General features: G+C 44.0%; 1 protein-coding gene across 3 annotated transcripts in view; it reads right to left on the bottom strand.

The window, feature by feature from the left end:
* idh3b (isocitrate dehydrogenase (NAD(+)) 3 non-catalytic subunit beta) overlaps positions 1 to 17886 on the bottom strand; it is a 33387-nt gene extending 15501 nt beyond the window's left edge. For 2 of the 3 annotated variants that reach the window (XM_063012066.1, XM_063012065.1), the window contains exons 1-9: positions 17824 to 17886; positions 15605 to 15778; positions 15260 to 15380; positions 14422 to 14482; positions 13738 to 13870; positions 13338 to 13471; positions 12455 to 12557; positions 11954 to 12100; positions 11779 to 11873 (exon numbers count right to left, since the gene is read on the bottom strand). In XM_063012066.1, the coding sequence (XP_062868136.1) occupies positions 11779 to 11873; positions 11954 to 12100; positions 12455 to 12557; positions 13338 to 13471; positions 13738 to 13870; positions 14422 to 14482; positions 15260 to 15380; positions 15605 to 15778; positions 17824 to 17868 (1013 nt within the window). In that variant the 5' untranslated portion in view covers positions 17869 to 17886. Of the gene's footprint in view, positions 1 to 11778; positions 11874 to 11953; positions 12101 to 12454; positions 12558 to 13337; positions 13472 to 13737; positions 13871 to 13954; positions 14184 to 14421; positions 14483 to 15259; positions 15381 to 15604; positions 15779 to 17823 lie in introns of those variants that run through there. The other variant, XM_063012067.1, reaches the window with a different exon arrangement.
* Positions 17887 to 19016: the final 1130 nt, after the last annotated feature.

The following is a 19016-nucleotide window of genomic DNA, read 5'->3' as shown; positions in this document are numbered from 1 at the left end:
TGAGGGGTGTACTCACTTTTGTGATACACTGTATATATATACAGTGTATCACAAAAGTGAGTACACCCCTCACATTTCTGCAAATATTTCATTATATCTTTTCATGGGACAACACTATAGACATGAAACTTGGATATAACTTAGAGTAGTCAGTGTACAGCTTGTATAGCAGTGTAGATTTACTGTCTTCTGAAAATAACTCAACACACAGCCATTAATGTCTAAATAGCTGGCAACATAAGTGAGTACACCCCACAGTGAACATGTCCAAATTGTGCCCAAATGTGTCGTTGTCCCTCCCTGGTGTCATGTGTCAAGGTCCCAGGTGTAAATGGGGAGCAGGGCTGTTAAATTTGGTGTTTTGGGTACAATTCTCTCATACTGGCCACTGGATATTCAACATGGCACCTCATGGCAAATAACTCTCTGAGGATGTGAGAAATAGAATTGTTGCTCTCCACAAAGATGGCCTGGGCTATAAGAAGATTGCTAACACCCTGAAACTGAGCTACAGCATGGTGGCCAAGGTCATACAGCGGTTTTCCAGGACAGGTTCCACTCGGAACAGACTTCGCCAGGGTCGACCAAAGAAGTTGAGTCCACGTGTTCGGCGTCATATCCAGAGGTTGGCTTTAAAAAATAGACACATGAGTGCTGCCAGCATTGCTGCAGAGGTTGAAGACGTGGGAGGTCAGCCTGTCAGTGCTCAGACCATACGCCGCACACTGCATCAACTCGGTCTGCATGGTCGTCATCCCAGAAGGAAGCTGACGCACAAGAAAGCCCGCAAACAGTTTGCTGAAGACAAGCAGTCCAAGAACATGGATTACTGGAATGCCCTGTGGTCTGACGAGACCAAGATAAACTTGTTTGGCTCAGATGGTGTCCAGCATGTGTGGCGGCGCCCTGGTGAGAAGTACCAAGACAACTGTATCTTGCCTACAGTCAAGCATGGGGGTGGTAGCATCATGGTCTTGGGCTGCATGAGTGTTGCTGGCACTGGGGAGCTGCAGTTCATTGAGGGAAACATGAATTCCAACATGTACTGTGACATTCTGAAACAGAGCATGATCCCCTCCCTTCGAAAACTGGGCCTCATGGCAGTTTTCCAACAGGATAACGACCCCAAACACAACCTCCAAGATGACAACTGCCTTGCTGAGGAAGCTGAAGGTAAAGGTGATGGACTAAACCCAATTGAGCACCTGTGGCGCATCCTCAAGTGGAAGGTGGAGGAGTTCAAGGTGTCTAACATCCACCAGCTCCGTGATGTCATCATGGAGGAGTGGAAGAGGATTCTAGTCGCAACCTGTGCAGCTCTGGTGAATTCCATGCCCAGGAGGGTTAAGGCAGTGCTGGATAATAATGGTGGTCACACAAAATATTGACAATTTGGGCACAATTTGGACATGTTCACTGTGGGGTGTACTCACTTATGTTGCCAGCCATTTAGACATTAATGGCTGTGTGTTGAGTTATTTTCAGAAGACAGTAAATCTACACTGCTATACAAGTTGTACACTGACTACTCTAAGTTATATCCAAGTTTTATTTCTATAGTGTTGTCCCATGAAAAGATATAATAAAATATTTGCAGAAATGTGAGGGGTGTACTCACTTTTGTGATACACTGTATATATACATATATACTGTATGTATATATATATATACAGTGTATCACAAAAGTGAGTACACCCCTCACATTTCTGCAGATATTTAAGTATATCTTTTCATGGGACAACACTGACAAAATGACACTTTGACACAATGAAAAGTAGTCTGTGTGCAGCTTATATAACAGTGTAAATTAATTCTTCCCTCAAAATAACTCAATATACAGCCATTAATGTCTAAACCACCGGCAACAAAAGTGAGTACACCCCTTAGTGAAAGTTCCTGAAGTGTCAATATTTTGTGTGGCCACCATTATTTCCCAGAACTGCCTTAACTCTCCTGGGCATTGAGTTTACCAGAGCTTCACAGGTTGCCACTGGAATGCTTTTCCACTCCTCCATGACGACATCACGGAGCTGGCGGATATTCGAGACTTTGCCCTCCTCCACCTTCCGCTTGAGGATGCCCCAAAGATGTTCTATTGGGTTTAGGTCTGGAGACATGCTTGGCCAGTCCATCACCTTTACCCTCAGCCTCTTCAATAAAGCAGTGGTCGTCTTAGAGGTGTGTTTGGGGTCATTATCATGCTGGAACACTGCCCTGCGACCCAGTTTCCGGAGGGAGGGGATCATGCTCTGCTTCAGTATTTCACAGTACATATCGGAGTTCATGTGTCCCTCAATTAAATGTAACTCCCCAACACCTGCTGCACTCATGCAGCCCCAGACCATGGCATTCCCACCACCATGCTTGACTGTAGGCATGACACACTTATCTTTGTACTCCTCACCTGATTGCCGCCACACATGCTTGAGACCATCTGAACCAAATAAATTAATCTTGGTCTCATCAGACCATAGGACATGGTTCCAGTAATCCATGTCCTTTGTTGACATGTCTTCAGCAAACTGTTTGCGGGCTTTTTTGTGTAGAGACTTCAGAAGAGGCTTCCTTCTGGGGTGACAGCCATGCAGACCAATTTGATGTAGTGTGCGGCGTATGGTCTGAGCACTGACAGGCTGACCCCCCACCTTTTCAATCTCTGCAGCAATGCTGACAGCACTCCTGCGCCTATCTTTCAAAGACAGCAGTTGGATGTGACGCTGAGCACGTGCACTCAGCTTCTTTGGACAACCAACGCGAGGTCTGTTTTGAGTGGACCCTGCTCTTTTAAAACGCTGGATGATCTTGGCCACTGTGCTGCAGCTCAGTTTCAGGGTGTTGGCAATCTTCTTGTAGCCTTGGCCATCTTCATGTAGCACAACAATTCGTCTTTTAAGATCCTCAGAGAGTTTTTTGCCATGAGGTGCCATGTTGGAACTTTCAGTGACCAGTATGAGAGAGTTTGAGAGCTGTACTACTAAATTGAACACACCTGCTCCCTATGCACACCTGAGACCTAGTAACACTAACAAATCACATGACATTTTGGAGGGAAAATGACAAGCAGTGCTCAATTTGGACATTTAGGGGTGTAGTCTCTTAGGGGTGTACTCACTTTTGTTGCCGGCTGTTTAGACATTAATGGCTGTATATTGAGTTATTTTGAGGGAAGAATAAATTTACACTGTTATATAAGCTGCACACAGACTACTTTTCATTGTGTCAGTGTCATTTTGTCAGTGTTGTCCCATGAAAAGATATACTTAAATATCTGCAGAAATGTGAGGGGTGTACTCACTTTTGTGATACACTGTATATACTGTATATATACAGTGTATCACAAAAGTGAGTACACCCCTCACATTTCTGCAAATATTTTATTATATCTTTTCATGGGACAACACTATAGACGTGAAACTTGGATATAACTTAGAGTAGTCAGTGTACAACTTGTATAGCAGTGTAGATTTACTGTCTTCTGAAAATAACTCAACACACAGCCATTAATGTCTAAATAGCTGGCAACATAAGTGAGTACACCCCACAGTGAACATGTCCAAATTGTGCCCAAATGTGTCGTTGTCCTTCCCTGGTGTCATGTGTCAAGGTCCCAGGTGTAAATGGGGAGCAGGGCTGTTAAATTTGGTGTTTTGGGTACAATTCTGTCATACTTGCCACTGGATATTCAACATGGCACCTCATGGCAAATAACTCTCTGAGGATGTGAGAAATAGAATTGTTGCTCTCCACAAAGATGGCCTGGGCTATAAGAAGATTGCTAACACCCTGAAACTGAGCTACAGCATGGTGGCCAAGGTCATACAGCGGTTTTCCAGGACAGGTTCCACTCGGAACAGGCTTCGCCAGGGTCGACCAAAGAAGTTGAGTCCACGTGTTCGGCGTCATATCCAGAGGTTGGCTTTAAAAAATAGACACATGAGTGCTGCCAGCATTGCTGCAGAGGTTGAAGACGTGGGAGGTCAGCCTGTCAGTGCTCAGACCATACGCCGCACACTGCATCAACTCGGTCTGCATGGTCGTCATCCCAGAAGGAAGCTGACGCACAAGAAAGCCCGCAAACAGTTTGCTGAAGACAAGCAGTCCAAGAACATGGATTACTGGAATGCCCTGTGGTCTGACGAGACCAAGATAAACTTGTTTGGCTCAGATGGTGTCCAGCATGTGTGGCGGCGTCCTGGTGAGAAGTACCAAGACAACTGTATCTTGCCTACAGTCAAGCATGGTGGTGGTAGCATCATGGTTTTGGGCTGCATGAGTGTTGCTGGCACTGGGGAGCTGCAGTTCATTGAGGGAAACATGAATTCCAACATGTACTGTGACATTCTGAAACAGAGCATGATCCCCTCCCTTCGAAAACTGGGCCTCATGGCAGTTTTCCAACAGGATAACGACCCCAAACACAACCTCCAAGATGACAACTGCCTTGCTGAGGAAGCTGAATGTAAAGGTGATGGACTAAACCCAATTGAGCACCTGTGGCGCATCCTCAAGTGGAAGGTGGAGGAGTTCAAGGTGTCTAACATCCACCAGCTCCGTGATGTCATCATGGAGGAGTGGAAGAGGATTCCAGTAGCAACCTGTGCAGCTCTGGTGAATTCCATGCCCAGGAGGGTTAAGGCAGTGCTGGATAATAATGGTGGTCACACAAAATATTGACACTTTGGGCACAATTTGGACATGTTCACTGTGGGGTGTACTCACTTATGTTGCCAGCCATTTAGACATTAATGGCTGTGTGTTGAGTTATTTTCAGAAGACAGTAAATCTACACTGCTATACAAGTTGTACACTGACTACTCTAACTTATATCCAAGTTTCATGTCTATAGTGTTGTCCCATGAAAAGATATAATAAAATATTTGCAGAAATGTGAGGGGTGTACTCACTTTTGTGATACACTGTATATATATATATACAGTGTATCACAAAAGTGAGTACACCCCTCACATTTCTGCAGATATTTAAGTATATCTTTTCATGGGACAACACTGACAAAATGACACTTTGACACAATGAAAAGTAGTCTGTGTGCAGCTTATATAACAGTGTAAATTTATTCTTCCCTCAAAATAACTCAATATACAGCCATTAATGTCTAAACCACCGGCAACAAAAGTGAGTACACCCCTTAGTGAAAGTTCCTGAAGTGTCAATATTTTGTGTGGCCACCATTATTTCCCAGAACTGCCTTAACTCTCCTGGGCATTGAGTTTACCAGAGCTTCACAGGTTGCCACTGGAATGCTTTTCCACTCCTCCATGACGACATCACGGAGCTGGCGGATATTCGAGACTTTGCCCTCCTCCACCTTCCGCTTGAGGATGCCCCAAAGATGTTCTATTGGGTTTAGGTCTGGAGACATGCTTGGCCAGTCCATCACCTTTACCCTCAGCCTCTTCAATAAAGCAGTGGTCGTCTTAGAGGTGTGTTTGGGGTCATTATCATGCTGGAACACTGCCCTGCGACCCAGTTTCCGGAGGGAGGGGATCATGCTCTGCTTCAGTATTTCACAGTACATATCGGAGTTCATGTGTCCCTCAATTAAATGTAACTCCCCAACACCTGCTGCACTCATGCAGCCCCAGACCATGGCATTCCCACCACCATGCTTGACTGTAGGCATGACACACTTATCTTTGTACTCCTCACCTGATTGCCGCCACACATGCTTGAGACCATCTGAACCAAATCAATTAATCTTGGTCTCATCAGACCATAGGACATGGTTCCAGTAATCCATGTCCTTTGTTGACATGTCTTCAGCAAACTGTTTGCGGGCTTTTTTGTGTAGAGACTTCAGAAGAGGCTTCCTTCTGGGGTGACAGCCATGCAGACCAATTTGATGTAGTGTGCGGCGTATGGTCTGAGCACTGACAGGCTGACCCCCCACCTTTTCAATCTCTGCAGCAATGCTGACAGCACTCCTGCGCCTATCTTTCAAAGACAGCAGTTGGATGTGACGCTGAGCACGTGCACTCAGCTTCTTTGGACAACCAACGCGAGGTCTGTTTTGAGTGGACCCTGCTCTTTTAAAACGCTGGATGATCTTGGCCACTGTGCTGCAGCTCAGTTTCAGGGTGTTGGCAATCTTCTTGTAGCCTTGGCCATCTTCATGTAGCACAACAATTCGTCTTTTAAGATCCTCAGAGAGTTTTTTGCCATGAGGTGCCATGTTGGAACTTTCAGTGACCAGTATGAGAGAGTTTGAGAGCTGTACTACTAAATTGAACACACCTGCTCCCTATGCACACCTGAGACCTAGTAACACTAACAAATCACATGACATTTTGGAGGGAAAATGACAAGCAGTGCTCAATTTGGACATTTAGGGGTGTAGTCTCTTAGGGGTGTACTCACTTTTGTTGCCGGCTGTTTAGACATTAATGGCTGTATATTGAGTTATTTTGAGGGAAGAATAAATTTACACTGTTATATAAGCTGCACACAGACTACTTTTCATTGTGTCAGTGTCATTTTGTCAGTGTTGTCCCATGAAAAGATATACTTAAATATCTGCAGAAATGTGAGGGGTGTACTCACTTTTGTGATACACTGTATATACTGTATATATACAGTGTATCACAAAAGTGAGTACACCCCTCACATTTCTGCAAATATTTTATTATATCTTTTCATGGGACAACACTATAGACGTGAAACTTGGATATAACTTAGAGTAGTCAGTGTACAACTTGTATAGCAGTGTAGATTTACTGTCTTCTGAAAATAACTCAACACACAGCCATTAATGTCTAAATAGCTGGCAACATAAGTGAGTACACCCCACAGTGAACATGTCCAAATTGTGCCCAAATGTGTCGTTGTCCTTCCCTGGTGTCATGTGTCAAGGTCCCAGGTGTAAATGGGGAGCAGGGCTGTTAAATTTGGTGTTTTGGGTACAATTCTGTCATACTTGCCACTGGATATTCAACATGGCACCTCATGGCAAATAACTCTCTGAGGATGTGAGAAATAGAATTGTTGCTCTCCACAAAGATGGCCTGGGCTATAAGAAGATTGCTAACACCCTGAAACTGAGCTACAGCATGGTGGCCAAGGTCATACAGCGGTTTTCCAGGACAGGTTCCACTCGGAACAGGCTTCGCCAGGGTCGACCAAAGAAGTTGAGTCCACGTGTTCGGCGTCATATCCAGAGGTTGGCTTTAAAAAATAGACACATGAGTGCTGCCAGCATTGCTGCAGAGGTTGAAGACGTGGGAGGTCAGCCTGTCAGTGCTCAGACCATACGCCGCACACTGCATCAACTCGGTCTGCATGGTCGTCATCCCAGAAGGAAGCTGACGCACAAGAAAGCCCGCAAACAGTTTGCTGAAGACAAGCAGTCCAAGAACATGGATTACTGGAATGCCCTGTGGTCTGACGAGACCAAGATAAACTTGTTTGGCTCAGATGGTGTCCAGCATGTGTGGCGGCGTCCTGGTGAGAAGTACCAAGACAACTGTATCTTGCCTACAGTCAAGCATGGTGGTGGTAGCATCATGGTTTTGGGCTGCATGAGTGTTGCTGGCACTGGGGAGCTGCAGTTCATTGAGGGAAACATGAATTCCAACATGTACTGTGACATTCTGAAACAGAGCATGATCCCCTCCCTTCGAAAACTGGGCCTCATGGCAGTTTTCCAACAGGATAACGACCCCAAACACAACCTCCAAGATGACAACTGCCTTGCTGAGGAAGCTGAATGTAAAGGTGATGGACTAAACCCAATTGAGCACCTGTGGCGCATCCTCAAGTGGAAGGTGGAGGAGTTCAAGGTGTCTAACATCCACCAGCTCCGTGATGTCATCATGGAGGAGTGGAAGAGGATTCCAGTAGCAACCTGTGCAGCTCTGGTGAATTCCATGCCCAGGAGGGTTAAGGCAGTGCTGGATAATAATGGTGGTCACACAAAATATTGACACTTTGGGCACAATTTGGACATGTTCACTGTGGGGTGTACTCACTTATGTTGCCAGCCATTTAGACATTAATGGCTGTGTGTTGAGTTATTTTCAGAAGACAGTAAATCTACACTGCTATACAAGTTGTACACTGACTACTCTAACTTATATCCAAGTTTCATGTCTATAGTGTTGTCCCATGAAAAGATATAATAAAATATTTGCAGAAATGTGAGGGGTGTACTCACTTTTGTGATACACTGTATATATACAGTGTATCACAAAAGTGAGTACACCCCTCACATTTCTGCAGATATTTAAGTATATCTTTTCATGGGACAACACTGACAAAATGACACTTTGACACAATGAAAAGTAGTCTGTGTGCAGCTTATATAACAGTCTAAATTTATTCTTCCCTCAAAATAACTCAATATACAGCCATTAATGTCTAAACCACCGGCAACAAAAGTGAGTACACCCCTAAGAGACTACACCCCTAAATGTCCAAATTGAGCACTGCTTGTCATTTTCCCTCCAAAATGTCATGTGATTTGTTAGTGTTACTAGGTCTCAGGTGTGCATAGGGAGCAGGTGTGTTCAATTTAGTAGTACAGCTCTCACACTCTCTCATACTGGTCACTGAAAGTTCCAACATGGCACCTCATGGCAAAGAACTCTCTGAGGATCTTAAAAGACGAATTGTTGCGCTACATGAAGATGGCCAAGGCTACAAGAAGATTGCCAACACCCTGAAACTGAGCTGCAGCACAGTGGCCAAGATCATCCAGCGTTTTAAAAGAGCAGGGTCCACTCAGAACAGACCTCGCGTTGGTCGTCCAAAGTAGCTGAGTGCACGTGCTCAGCGTCACATCCAACTGCTGTCTTTGAAAGATAGGTGCAGGAGTGCTGTCAGCATTGCTGCAGAGATTGAAAAGGTGGGGGGTCAGCCTGTCAGTGCTCAGACCATACGCCGCACACTACATCAAATTGGTCTGCATGGCTGTCACCCCAGAAGGAAGCCTCTTCTGAAGTCTCTACACAAGAAAGCCCGCAAACAGTTTGCTGAAGACATGTCAACAAAGGACATGGATTACTGGAACCATGTCCTATGGTCTGATGAGACCAAGATTAATTTGTTTGGTTCAGATGGTCTCAAGCATGTGTGGCGGCAATCAGGTGAGGAGTACAAAGATAAGTGTGTCATGCCTACAGTCAAGCATGGTGGTGGGAATGCCATGGTCTGGGGCTGCATGAGTGCAGCAGGTGTTGGGGAGTTACATTTCATTGAGGGACACATGAACTCCAATATGTACTGTGAAATACTGAAGCAGAGCATGATCCCCTCCCTCCGGAAACTGGGTCGCAGGGCAGTGTTCCAGCATGATAATGACCCCAAACACACCTCTAAGACGACCACTGCTTTATTGAAGAGGCTGAGGGTAAAGGTGATGGACTGGCCAAGCATGTCTCCAGACCTAAACCCAATAGAACATCTATGGGGCATCCTCAAGCGGAAGGTGGAGGAGCGCAAAGTCTCGAATATCCGCCAGCTCTGTGATGTCGTCATGGAGGAGTGGAAAAGCATTCCAGTGGCAACCTGTGAAGCTCTGGTAAACTCCATGCCCAGGAGAGTTAAGGCAGTTCTGGGAAATAAAGGTGGCCACACAAAATATTGACACTTCAGGAACTTTCACTAAGGGGTGTACTCACTTTTGTTGCCGGTGGTTTAGACATTAATGGCTGTATATTGAGTTATTTTGAGGGAAGAATAAATTTACACTTTTATATAAGCTGCACACAGACTACTTTTCATTGTGTCAAAGTGTCATTTTGTCAGTGTTGTCCCATGAAAAGATATACTTAAATATCTGCAGAAATGTGAGGGGTGTACTCACTTTTGTGATACACTAGTGTATCACAGAAGTGAGTACACCCCTCACTTTTCCACTCCTCCATGACGACATCACGGAGCTGGCGGATATTCGAGACTTTGCGCTCCTCCACCTTCCGCTTGAGGATGCCCCAAAGATGTTCTATTGGGTTTAGGTCTGGAGACATGCTTGGCCAGTCCATCACCTTTACCCTCAGCCTCTTCAATAAAGCAGTGGTCGTCTTAGAGGTGTGTTTGGGGTCATTATCATGCTGGAACACTGCCCTGCGACCCAGTTTCCGGAGGGAGGGGATCATGCTCTGCTTCAGTATTTCACAGTACATATTGGAGTTCATGTGTCCCTCAATGAAATGTAACTCCCCAACACCTGCTGCACTCATGCAGCCCCAGACCATGGCATTCCCACCACCATGCTTGACTGTAGGCATGACACACTTATCTTTGTACTCCTCACCTGATTGCCGCCACACATGCTTGAGACCATCTGAACCAAACAAATTAATCTTGGTCTCATCAGACCATAGGACATGGTTCCAGTAATCCATGTCCTTTGTTGACATGTCTTCAGCAAACTGTTTGCGGGCTTTCTTGTGTAGAGACTTCAGAAGAGGCTTCCTTCTGGGGTGACAGCCATGCAGACCAATTTGATGTAGTGTGCGGCGTATGGTCTGAGCACTGACAGGCTGACCCCCCACCTTTTCAATCTCTGCAGCAATGCTGACAGCACTCCTGCGCCTATCTTTCAAAGACAGCAGTTGGATGTGACGCTGAGCACGTGCACTCAGCTTCTTTGGACGACCAACACGAGGTCTGTTCTGAGTGGACCCTGCTCTTTTAAAACGCTGGATGATCTTGGCCACTGTGCTGCAGCTCAGTTTCAGGGTGTTGGCAATCTTCTTGTAGCCTTGGCCATCTTCATGTAGCGCAACAATTCGTCTTTTAAGATCCTCAGAGAGTTCTTTGCCATGAGGTGCCATGTTGGAACTTTCAGTGACCAGTATAAGAGAGTGTGAGAGCTGTACTACTAAATTGAACACACCTGCTCCCTATGCACACCTGAGACCTAGTAACACTAACGAGTCACATGACATTTTGGAGGGAAAATGACAAGCAGTGCTCAATTTGGACATTTAGGGGTGTAGTCTCTTAGGGGTGTACTCACTTTTGTTGCCGGTGGTTTAGACATTAATGGCTGTATATTGAGTTATTTTGAGGGAAGAATAAATTTACACTGTTATATAAGCTGCACACAGACTACTTTTCATTGTGTCAAAGTGTCATTTTGTCAGTGTTGTCCCATGAAAAGATATACTTAAATATCTGCAGAAATGTGAGGGGTGTACTTACTTTTGTGATACACTGTATATATATAAAATTGTCACACTTAACTAATGTTAACACATGCTGACGCTAGGGACTTGTTTGTTTACGAGTCATTTTTTGCGAGTCATGAGTCGAGTCTGAAGTCGCTGTGTGTGCAACTCGGACTCGAGTCACAGCAACACACTCAAAAAAAGTTGGGACAGAGGTATGCATTGGTTTAGCACTGTGATCCATCAGCTTTCACATTAATTAGACTTTTTAATGGTTTGGGAACTGAAAACTCCAATTGTGACAGTTTTGCAAGTTGAATTTTTCTTTATTCTTGCTTGATACGTCAGCTGTACGATGATGCATTTTCAACAGGAGACAGATCTGGACTGTGTTTACAAAGTCATGCTCTTGTAGCATGTGCAGAATGAGGACTGGCATCGTCTTGCTGAAATAACCATGGACTTCCCAGGAAAAGACATTGCCTTGATGGCAGCATGTGTCTCTCTAAAATCCCAATATATTAACGTAATATCAATGCTACCTTCACACATATGCAAGTCACCCATGTATTTGGCACTGATGCACCATTATACCATGACAGCTGTGGTACCAAACATAAAGCTGGGAGTGCAGGAGTACTGATAAACTTACTTGAGATGTCTGAGCATGTTAGCAGCACTGAGAAGCATAGCGGTAGGATTAGCAATGTTCCTGCCAACCGCCTGAGCAAATGGGTGCCGGGCCCCCTGTGTCAGAAAGACAAAAAGGGTAAATATTATGCTTTTTGGGCAGAATATGTGTTCTTTAACAGATGTTTGGCACTGACCGTTTCGAAGACGGCATATTCTGCGCTGTAGCTCTCTCCTGGCACCACACCGGCTCCACCAACTAAACCCGCAGCCAGGTTGTCGATGATGTTACCATAGAGGTTGGGCATTACCAGGACATCAAACTGATAGGGGTTCTGAACCAGCTAAACAGCAAAGCAAATACATAACTTTCATATACAATTCCTTCTTCTATATGTATTACCCCAGTTTCCCCAGTTTAGTTTAATCCAATTCCTTATTTGCGACCCCCTCCAACTATTTATTTTCTCCCGTCAGCGACAGAGTCTCACATAGAGCCGTATCGCATACGGAAGGTCACACTTCGCCCTCTGTGAATCATCCACCACTCATGCAGACACCTTTCCACATGTTATTGACTGATGAATAGAACTAATGCTGATAAGACTCAGATTACCAGCAACAAATACATGTAAATATCAATAACATACATGGTAAATAATAACATAACTTCAGTTACATGCGAGTGCTGACTGTACCTGCATGCAGCAGTTATCAATGATGATGGTCTCGTATTTGATCTTGGGATAAAGCTCTGCGACCTCGGCACAGCTCTGCAGGAAGAGCCCATCTCCTAATTTCCTGTTTGGATCAGATGTTAAAATATGTAAGCTCTCTAAAAGTATGTGGACAGCATACCTAATTATTTAGCCCAACTATTTCCGTAACACTGGGTGCAAAGCTGGCATCCCGTCCCTCAGACATAGACAATCAGTCTGTTTAGGCGTCTTTTCGGCAGCAACGCCGGGATTCAAACCCGGGTCTCAGCAGTGGTATAAATTTTTTTTCTTTTCTTTCCCCCCCCCAATTTTTCCCCTAATCTAGTCATGTCCAATTTCCCTGATTGCATCCTCCACTGATTCAACCCTCCACCGCTGACTGAGGACACGCCCCCTCCGACACATGCTCAGTACAGACTGCATGTTTCACCTGCACGAGTAGAGTTCATATATACCGGTCAGCACTGTGCACGGAGAGCCACACCCTGATCAGCATTATTCCTCAGCCCTGTGCAGGCGCCATCAATCAGCCAGCAGGGGTCGTAATCGCACCGGTTATGAGGACCCATGATCCGGCTTGTCCCTGACCCTATGAACAACAGCCAATCGTTGTTCATGCAGCCGCCCAGTCCAGCCGCACGGCAGAGCTGAGATTCGATATGATGTATTAGAAATCCCAGCTCTAGCGTGCTAGCGTATTTCACCGCTGCACCACTTGAGCGGCCAGGTATAATATTGTTAACTAAATAACAACAAACTTCCAACGTAGTGGCAGTTAGAAGCAACAGGAAATTATCGTTTATATTGTAGCATATTGAGGTCCATGTGCACAGGTCTTTATTGTTCATTTCCTATGACTCACATGATGTTGGCCTTGTGCACGGCTGTGACTTTGCTGCGGCCCTTTTTGGTGGCATAGTCGAAGGCAAACTTGGCAATGCGTCGTGACTTCTCCCTCGTGATGATCTTCAGGCACTCGACCACTCCAGCCACGCTCTATAACACACAAACGACAATACTGTTAGACTAAATTATTATTTCATGGTAAACTACCAGTTATCACCATGAAGAAAAAATAATGAACATGTGCATATGCACACACTTCAATACAATCAGAGATCGACTAGTTGTCAGACTCGACCCTGAGCACCCACTGAAAAATATGTAAAACTAATGCAAGATGCACTAACAGCATTGCATCATGGTATTACTTTATAAAAACGTCACTTAAAACATAAAACACTAGGCATAGAGTATGTGACCTCGTGTTCCAGTGAGCTGTATTCGCCCTCGGTCTGTTCACGGATGATCACCAGGTCCAGGTTGTTGTGGCGTGTGCTGTAACCCGGCAGGCTGTTCACGTGCACCACATTAGCAAACAAGTCCAGCTTCCTCCTGTTATTAAAACACAACAATCCCATCAATCATTTATACCAAAACTGCATATACTATATGAGCAAAAGTATGTGAACACCTGACCATGTGCTTGTTGGACATTCCTCGTGCCACAAGGATTGTTTTGGTGAACATTTCTGCCCACTGAGTTCATAGAGGCTCATTGGAAAGGCTGCCTCATAATCCACATTCCAATTCATTTCAAAGATTTTAAATAGGGGTTGAGAGCAGGGCTCTGTGCAGGGCACCATCACAAAACTATGTTTTTTGGGCCTCGCTTTGTGCACAGAGGCCCTGTAATTCTGGGAAAAGAACTTGCTACAAAGTTAAAATCATATAATTACATTAATATACTTGATTGTATACATTAGCTAGCAATGGGTGTTGCTGAAAAAGCTAAACAAGAGTAAATAGAGTCTTTAATTTAAATTAAAAGTTATACTTTTGTGCATTTTACAAACAAAACTGACAACTACTGTATAATTAAGGTATCACCGCATGCCATGCAACAGTCTTTAATACAGGTGTGTGACGTGAATGTGAAGTATTACCTTAGCCTCATCTCATACGAAGCCAGCTCCCCCTTGTACTCCATTGGGGTGTGGATCTTTCCTGAATTTAGAACACACACACACACACACATAAAGTTACCTTGTATGAGGCTATATACACCAATCAGCCATACCATTAAAACCACCTCCTTGTTTCTACACTCACTGTCCATTTTATCAGCTCCACTTACCATATAGAAGCACTTTGTAGTTCTACAATTACTGACTGTAGTCCATCTGTTTCTCTGCATGCTTTGTTTCTCTGCATGCTTTGTTACCCCCTTTTCATGCTGTTCTTCAATGGTCAGGACTCTCAGGACTCTCCCAGGACCACTACAGAGCAGATATTATTCAGCACTGCACTGACACTGACATGGTGGTGGTGTGTTAGTGTGTGTTGTGCTGGTATGAGTGGATCAGACACAGCAGTGCTGCTTACATCTACAAGGTGGACCAATAGACTGGACAGTGAGTGGACACGGTATTTGATCCACTCATACCAGCACAACACACACTACTACAACACACCACCACCATGTCATTGTCACTGCAGTGCTGAGAATGATTCACCACCTAAATAATACCTGCTCTGTGGTGGCCCTGACCATTGAAGAACAGGGTGAAAGTAGGCTAAAACAGTATGTAGAGAAACAGATGGACTACATTTAAAGTGCTCCTATATGGTAAGTGGAGCTGATAAAATGGACAGTGAGTGTAGAAACAAGGAGGTGGTTTTAATGTTATGGCTGATCAGTGTACAGTGGATTTAGAAAGTTAAACTGTACGAGTGAGGTCTGTTCGGGAAAGTTGATGCACCTTTAATTCATGACATGTTTACCTTTGATGGCCACCTTGTTGTTTTTCATGGAGCTAAGCACCTGGTCCAGCTTTTCCTCACTTGCCATATTCTGCACCTCACTCAGGTGGAACTCCTCAAACTCTACAGGTACATCACCCGCCTGCGGGAGAGAAGGGAGGGAACTACTTTACATGTAACCGAAACATAAATTCAGCTTGACACATTGATCGTGTCTCTCAGGTTGGATTACGCAACCCCTGGTAAAAATCATAAAGAACTCAATTCATATGTTTACAGGTTTCTATCCCAGGTGTATGACAATGCAGGATTTACATTAGCAGCAGTGAGAGGAGTAAACAGTTTGTTGTGGGAAGTACAGTTTACCTTAAACACCTCTTTGACTGCCGTCATGAGCTCAGGGCCGACTCCGTCTCCCGGCACCATTGTGACCTTGAAGGTGCTGTCAGCCCTTGCTGGTGGAGTCTCAGAAGCATTCTGATTGACCGAGAGGCTCAAGGAGCGTACACATAGGGGCTTTAACCCAGCACCGGTCAGGCCCTATGGACAGGTTAAAGAGAAGAAGTAAACATTAGTCAAAGTTCATCATTCAAATTCTTCAATTTTATTAAACAATAAAAAGGCTAAACCCCAAATGGATCTCAGCTGCCTGGACATGGTACCTATACAAAAAATAAATTTATGGAGAAATAATCTGGACTGTATTTACAATGTATTGATAAATCATATAAAAAAAACAAGGCAGACTGAATTACATTGTGCATACATATCTACTTTTCAATTGCACAGTATTCTACAGAACAATACGGTATGCATCAAATCCAGAACTACTTGTACTGTCTTAGCAATTCTGTGCCAACTGCGTTTAATCAAGTAACCAGGCTTGGCACTGTTTCCTGCTCCACCCATTTGGCTCACTATAGTTTGCTTGGTCCCTGGCCAAAAAAGGTAACCAGATTCAGTACAGGTACTTAGTAAAGTATGGGTCATTTAGATCATAGATTAAAACACACAGTATGATAATGTACATTGCAATGGAACAGAGCCATGTATGGCCAAAGTTTGTTGAAACCTAGAAATCCACACTAAGTCTGTATAGGTCAAACGTTATGACTATCCCCCGAAAATGTGCACAGCAATGCCTTTCATTGCAACTAAAAATTCATATATAAAAAAATCATATAAGGCAACTAGTACACGTTTCGAATGCAGCAGGTTTGGGGGGAAAAAAAAAACCCCAGAATCGTTTTGGACTGGGTTAAACCATCCCCAAAACAGCAATGAGTGCTCACAGGCAGCTGTGGCAAGTACACAGTGACAGAGGTCAGAAGAGGTATACTGTCAAGGGACCAGACTCATTGATGCCAGAGAATATGTAGGCTATATGTCTAGCAGTGACCAACAGAAGGGCTACTGTGGGTCAAATTGCAGATCATTTTAACACCAGTGATGAGGTGAATGTGTCACAAAACACAGTTGGTCTGTTGGTCAATGCTGGTTAAAAGCATCCTTTGGCATGAGTTAACTCAACAGATTATATTGTTTGTGCTTCTTACACCAGAAATTTCAGTTTCATTTCGACTTTAAACTACAGTTTTTGCTGATACTGGGTTATAGGGATACTGTTGTGGAAAGGTTTGGCATCCTACTTCACTTTAGCTGACATCAATCCCAGCTATCTATGTCAGTGACCTGTGAACACGGTGTTTCTTTATTTAGAACTCTGTTGGTTGTCTCATGGGGATCTCACAGAGCAAAGTGCTACTTCGTATTGTTTTTAAATATATATATATATACATACTGATCAGCCATAACATTAATACCACCTCCTTGTTTCTACACTCACTGCTTCTACAACTACTGACTGTAGTCCATCTGTTTCTCCGCATGCTTTGTTAGCCCCCTTTCATGCTGTTCTTCAATGGTCAGGACTCTCCTAGGACCACTACAGAGCAGGTATTACTTGGGTGGTGGATCATTCTCAGCACTGCAGTGACACTGACATGATGGTGGTGTGTTAGTGTGTGTTGTGCTGGTATGAGTGGATCAGACACAGCAATGCTGATGGAGTTTTTAAACACCTCACTGTCACTGCTGGACTGAGAATAGTCCACCAACCAAAAACATGTGGGCAGCGTCCTGTGACCACTGATGAAGGTCTAGAAGATGATCAACTCAAACAGCAGCAATAGATGAGCGATCGCCTCTGACTTTACATCTACAAGGTGGACCAACTAGGTAAGAGTGTCTAATAGAGTGGACAGTGAGTGGACACGGTATTAAAAACTCCAGCAGCGCTGCTGTGTCTGATCCACTCATACCAGCACAACACACACTAACACACCACCACCATGTCAGTGTCACTGCAGTGCTGAGAATGATCCACTACCTACAGATGGACTGGAATATATACGTACATATATATATGATACGAACCGCTAACTTGGCTAGTTTTAATTTTAACCTTTGTCAGAAAAAACCACTTAACCATTTTTTCCATTTATATCTAGTTTAAACTTTATACCACTCGACTGATAAACCATTTTGACCATTTGTATCCAGACAGAGATACGAATTTGACTCACCTTGGCCAATGATAAAACGCTACTCCTCAAGGCGGCGGCCATCATGCTAGTAAACGTCTGTGGAAACCGTGTGGTGATAATGAGCAAACGTTTTTTCCCCACCTCTTTTCCGAAATAGACACACCCATAATCCGAAACGTTGCACGGGATTGGTCAATTCTCCGGATTATGGGTGTGTCTTCATCCGAAAAACCGGTGGGAAAAACACAGTACTGACCACGACCCTCTTCTACTTTCTCTACTTTATGTGAGTGTCTGAAAATGTTTACTGCCCCCGCTGGATATAGGTATTTTTATGCTGTGAGGTTTGGGTGTTTCTTAAACACAATTTTGCACTATTTTATTTTTACCCTTAATGCTTCATAGTGGTCACAGTAGGTCCGGTTCCACCAGAGGAAACATTCATAAACCCTGTACAGACAGTAACCGGTGTGAAGGATCGAACCCAGGTTGTCACGTGTTTACACACTCCATCCTCTGGTGTAAATCAATCGTATCATCTACACTATTGGAATGCACACTTTCAATACATTATTAATAATTTAATTTACTCATGGGAGCAGGCAGGTATACACCCTGGACAGGGCACCTAACATATTACATAATTGATGGATACAAGTGCACTTTTAACAACTGATCTATTCCTAATCACCCAGCCTGACAAAGTAAATTACAACCCCAAATCAGAAAAAGTTGGGACAGTATGGAAAATGCAAATAAATTTAAAATGCAGTGTTCCTTACATTTACTTTGACTTTTATTTGATTGCAGCCAGTCTGAACCTGAGATATTTTATGTTTTTTTCTGTTCAACTTAATTTCATTTGTTAATAAACATCCATTCCTGCATTTCAGGCCTGCAAAACATTCCAAAAAAAAAGTTGGGACGGGAGCAATTTAGGGCTAGTAATGAGATGAAAAAACTAATTAATGACGTGATTCCAAACAGGTGATTGTAATCATGGTTTGATACAAAAGCAGCATCCAGGAAAGGCCGAGTCTTTGATGAGCAAAGATGATCAGAGGATCTCCAGTTTGTCAACAAATGTGTGAGAAAATGATTGAAATGTTTACAAACAATGAACCTCAAAGAAAGATTGGAAGGGATTTGCATATTTCTCCCTCTACAATGCATAATATCATTAAACCATTCAAAGAATCAGGAGGAATTTCAGTGCGTAAAGACCGACAGTG

The sequence above is a fragment of the Trichomycterus rosablanca genome, chromosome 16, assembly GCF_030014385.1.
Source record: "Trichomycterus rosablanca isolate fTriRos1 chromosome 16, fTriRos1.hap1, whole genome shotgun sequence".
Taxonomy (NCBI): domain Eukaryota; kingdom Metazoa; phylum Chordata; class Actinopteri; order Siluriformes; family Trichomycteridae; genus Trichomycterus; species Trichomycterus rosablanca.
Note: the sequence above shows the minus strand (reverse complement) of the source record. Positions and strands in the feature narration are given on the sequence as shown.